This window comes from Gadus chalcogrammus, chromosome 1 (assembly GCF_026213295.1).
Source record: "Gadus chalcogrammus isolate NIFS_2021 chromosome 1, NIFS_Gcha_1.0, whole genome shotgun sequence".
Taxonomy (NCBI): Eukaryota; Metazoa; Chordata; class Actinopteri; order Gadiformes; family Gadidae; genus Gadus; species Gadus chalcogrammus.
Genome location: NC_079412.1, coordinates 9,244,100 through 9,249,099, shown reverse-complemented (window position 1 = coordinate 9,249,099; position 5,000 = coordinate 9,244,100). Strand labels below are relative to the sequence as shown.

The following is a 5,000-nucleotide window of genomic DNA, read 5'->3' as shown; positions in this document are numbered from 1 at the left end:
ACGCAAATCACACACAAATACACACACATACACACACACACACAAATGTATGTAAACACACAATTGTAGCAACGCACACATCCACACACAACCCCAGATACTATAATGTATTCCAAATCACAGAAGGACTTTGAATGGGAGAAGAGGAGGAGAGGAGAGCTGAGAGGAGATGAGAGGAAGAGCAGAGAGGAAAAGAGTAGACGACAAGTCAAGGGAGAAATGTTGGACATGGATTGATGTGTATGGACAGTGTTATCAGTGTGTGCTGGTGTTGGTGGGAACTAGCGGGTGGGTTTTCAGATCGATCTAAGCATTCCTCCTATACTAGCGGCGTCTCACAGTGGTTCTCTCCTTCTCCTTCTATGCTGCTCCTGTTAAACCTACCCAGGATTACCACAAAGCCGACTTCAAAGTAAACCCTTCAAAAGCACACAGACACACAAGGAAACAGAGACACACACACACACACACACACACACACACACACACACACACACACACACACACACACACACACACACACACACACACACACACACACACACACACACACACACACACACACACACACGCGCGCGCACGCACACATACATACATAGAAATAGTGAGGCATTGAGTTAAATATGACTACCATAACATTATGATTTGTGTATAAGTACTCCTTATTTTTAAGAGATTAGGACTCAGTAATGTATCTCAATTTTAACTTGTGGAGAAAAAACTCTCCTTAACTTTCGCCACTCATCCTGTGGTTTGCTATGGGATGACAGCTCTCAATTCATCATCAGAGTTTGTCCTTGAGAAGCACCTCAGTCTCTCTCCCTCTCTCTGTCTCCACACGTCCTTCCGAGGTACAGGACTCTGACTCCATGAGCAGATGTTTCCCTGCTGGAATACACTCCTTAACCATTAGAACACACTACTGCCGGTACTGTATTAACCTTGACACACTCAACCCAAACACACACACACACACACACACACACACACACACACACACACACACACACACACACACACACACACACACACACACACACACACACACACACACACACACACACACACACATAGACACACACACACACATAGACACACACACACACACACACACACACACACACACACACACACACACACAAAAACACACACACACACACACACACACACACACACACACACACACACACACACACACACACACACACTCATACTCTGAACGCTGTGACCGACGAGCTGTTTATGGAGGTTTCCTGTTTAACCAAGACGTCACGTTTCCTATGATAAACAAGGTGTTTACCGCCATGGAGGTTTTCATGAATCAAAATGGAAGAGAACCCTCTGTGTGAATATATTGCTCCAAGAATGGTTATATTTGAATTAGAGGAATGCAGGCCAACAATAGATCGCTGCATTCTAACCAGTGTGTCTGAGGTAATGACTTATTTTATTTACCCTGGCCTTTGTTCAAGGATGTGGTGTAGATGAAGCTGTAAGACAGAGTCGTTTCCAGTGAAATAATAAATAAAACGAAGGAAGCATTCATGATCAGCGATTGCCAGACCTAATATCTTAACAACCGCAAAGGCTCGAGGCCTCCATCTTCCAGAAGTGTTGGATAGACACATCCTGACAATGCTGCTCACCTTTGGGGGCTTGGGGGGAGAGATTAAGAATTACAGCCCATTTTGCTGACAGGAGAACCACTAATGTATGCGTACTGTCCATGCGCACACATGCGTTTCACACGCACGCCCACACACACACAAACACCTGGAATGGAAGTAATCCCTAATCCCTCTAAGTACTGGAGCGTCTCGTGGCCTCCTGATAATGGAAGGAGGAGGCAGGGATTCATGCAGGAAGTGAACTGCTGCGGAAGAGAGGAAGAGACAGATGGTGCCGTCACAGAGCTACCTCCAAAAGGAGCTCAGAGGCTGGGGGACGGTGGGATGAGTGATGAATGTCATTAACGTGTTGCTGTCTCTCTATCTCTCTCTCTCTGTATCTCTCTACCTCTCTCTCTCTCTGTATCTCTACCACTCTCTTTCGTTATCTCTCCCTTTCACTCTCTCTCTATATTCCCCCCGTTTCTCTCTACCTCTCTCTCTCTCTATATATAAATTTCTCTTTCTGTATCTCTACCACTCTCTGTTGTCATCTTTCCCTTCCTCAATCTCTCTCTATACTCTCTCTCTCTGTTTCTCTCTGTTTCTCTCTACCTCTCTCTCTCTGTATCTCTCTACCTCTCTCTCTCTCTCTCTGTCTCTCTCTCTCTCTCTCTCTCTCTGTCTCTGTTTCTCTCTACCTCTCTCTCTCTGTATCTCTCTACCTCTCTCTCTCTCTCTCTCTCTCTCTCTCTCTCTCTCTCTCTCTCTCTCTCTCTCTCTCTCTCTCTCTCTCTCTCTCTCTACCTCTCTCTCTCTCTCTCTCTCTCTCTCTCTCTCTCTCTCTCTCTCTCTACCTCTCTCTCTCTCTCTCTCTCTCTCTCTCTCTCTCTCTCTCTCTCTCTCTCTCTCTCTCTCTCTCTCTCTCTCTCTCTCTCGCTCTCTCTCTCGCTCTCTCTCTTCCCCCAGCTGCCTCGACGTGGGCACCTGCTACGACAGCGACGAGGCCGCCGCCTTCTCCGTGTCCAGCCTGTCCAACCGCTCCTCGCCGTTGTCATGGCGACAGGGCCAGGCCAGCCCCCGGCTGCAGGCGGGCGACGCCCCCTCGGCCGACCACGCCCGCTCCCACAGCCCCATCCGCATCGGCCACACCTCCCGCATCCAGCTGATCGAGGAGCTGGACGCGGACCCCTCCTACCTGAAGGGCGGGGGCTACCTCAGCGACAGCGACCTCGTCCAGAAGAAGGCGCCGCAGGACGGCGACGACATGGACGACATGGACGACATGGACGACATGGACGACATGGACGAGCTGGGCAACGGGTGAGTCCTTCCCCTCGCTCCAGAACAAACCCGGGACCTTTTTCCCGCCACTTTGCCTCACACACACCCTGGCGTGCCCGCCCGTCGGCCCGCCCTGCGGCCGCGCGTCTGCCGGTGATTCGTCGGCTGGTGGTGCTCGGCCTGCAGCGCCACCTGTCTGCAGTGACATCCCCCCCCCGCCACAGACACACCCCCGTCAGAGGGCAGGGCCGCTGTGATCACAGGCCCTGTAATGAATCAGAGGACCCCCCCCCAGTCCGAACCACCAGCAGCTGCCAGCCCCCCTTTGGAGCTGCTGGCCCGGGCTGCGGCCAGGAAGGAGGCCTCTGGCATCAGCAGGATGACGATGCTGGTCATGATGTCAATGTCATTGCTCCCACCACCACCACCCCCAGACACACACTCTACCCCTCAGTCCACCACCACCACCCCCAGACACACACTCTACCACCCCAGTCCACCACCACCACCCCCAGACACACACTCTACCACCCCACCCCAGCCCACCACCACTACCCCTCAGTCCACCACCCAGTCTAGCGAGACTGCATGTGCAGCTCTGTGCCTTCTATAGGGCTGGCATGCCCCCCCCCCCCTCCCCCCACCTCCAAATAGTTAGTGTGCAGATGTATGTCACAGCAAAGCCAGTTTCTCTCCTTCTCTCCCCTCTGACTGAAACTGTGTAGCAAGAGAAGAATCCCAAAAAGGGGAAATCGATGCTTTATGCAATCATTGCTCCCTGTATGACTACACAACGTGAGTACACAACCGTTACTTTGGAACAGAAACAACAGTGTATCTGCTCCCTGGCTGGGAACAGGAAGGACTCGTTGTTACAAGGGGCGGTCTGTTGTCTGTGAACAGCAAACAACAGTGCCTTTATTGGGAAGTGAGGTATCTGTGTGTGTGTGTGTGTGTGTGCGCGTGTGTGTGTGTGTGTGTGTGTGTGTGTGTGTGTGTGTGTGTGTGTGTGTGTGTGTGTGTGTGTGTGTGTGTGTGTGTGTGTGTGTGTGTGTGTGTGTGTGTGTGTGTGTGTGTGTGTGTGCGTATGTGTGTAGTGCGTACACATGATTCCTGATGCACAGATTGCCAAAGATTACACATTGTGTAAAGAGGAGATTGTGCTTGTGGAAGGGGATCCGGACCACCAAAGACCACTTGGCAGTGGTTAAACGGGTTTCTCACATGGTTATCATCACTAGTCACTGGTTTATCCCGTGGTTATCATCACTGGTCACTGTTTTATCCTGCGTTATCATCACTAGCCACTGGTTCATCCTGTGGTTATCATTACTAGTCACTGGTTTATCCCGTGGTTATCATTACTAGTCACTGGTTTATCCCCCCATGGTTATCATCACTAATAACTAGTTTAACCTGTGGTTATCATCACTAATAACTAGTTTAACCTGTGGTTATCATCACTAATAACTAGTTTAACCTGTGGTTATCATCACAGGTCACTGGTTTATCACGTGTTATCATCATTAGTCACTGGTTTAACCTGTGGTTATTATCCCTAGTCACTGGTTTATCGTGTGGTTATAATCTCCAGACACTGGTTCTGGTTAGTCTAGTGACCTGAAGGGTGAAGGGAGGAGGGTTCTTGAGGCTGTGGTTGTTGTGTCACTGCTGTGATGCGTTGTGTGATGATGTCAGGACTCAAGGGCCATAGACACAGGAGGGTCTTGGTTAAGGATTGAATGAGGAATGATCCTGGAGAAGATGATTGTTTCTTTTTGCCTGATACTATTGGGAGGATTCGAGAGAGATTCTCTCACAACCTGCTACTTATCATGAACATAGTTTACATATAATGTGTTTTTATAAAGTGGGCTCATTGTACCATGCATGTGTGTGTTTTTGTTTGTTTGTTTATTTGAATGTGTCTAACCTCCATAAAGACACAGAAAAACTTTGCTGGCATAGGTTATGACATCTCCATGGTTACCGGCATGCACTGCCAGTTGGAAATCAATTGCGAATGCGCCGGGATCCCTGTTGTGCTGCTGTCTGGGCCTGGTCCCGCTGTGTCTCTGGTTCTGCTCTGTCTCTGGTCCTGCTGTGTCT

The 5,000-nt window shown here is 49.8% G+C and overlaps 1 protein-coding gene across 1 annotated transcript in view; it reads left to right on the top strand.

Annotated features, from left to right (window-relative positions):
* LOC130380382 (neuron navigator 1-like) overlaps positions 1-5,000 on the top strand; it is a 55,156-nt gene that overhangs the window by 1,648 nt on the left and 48,508 nt on the right. The window contains exon 2 of the mRNA XM_056587566.1: positions 2,577-2,930. Coding sequence (XP_056443541.1) covers positions 2,577-2,930 — 354 coding nt within the window. The remainder of the gene's footprint in view (positions 1-2,576; positions 2,931-5,000) is intronic.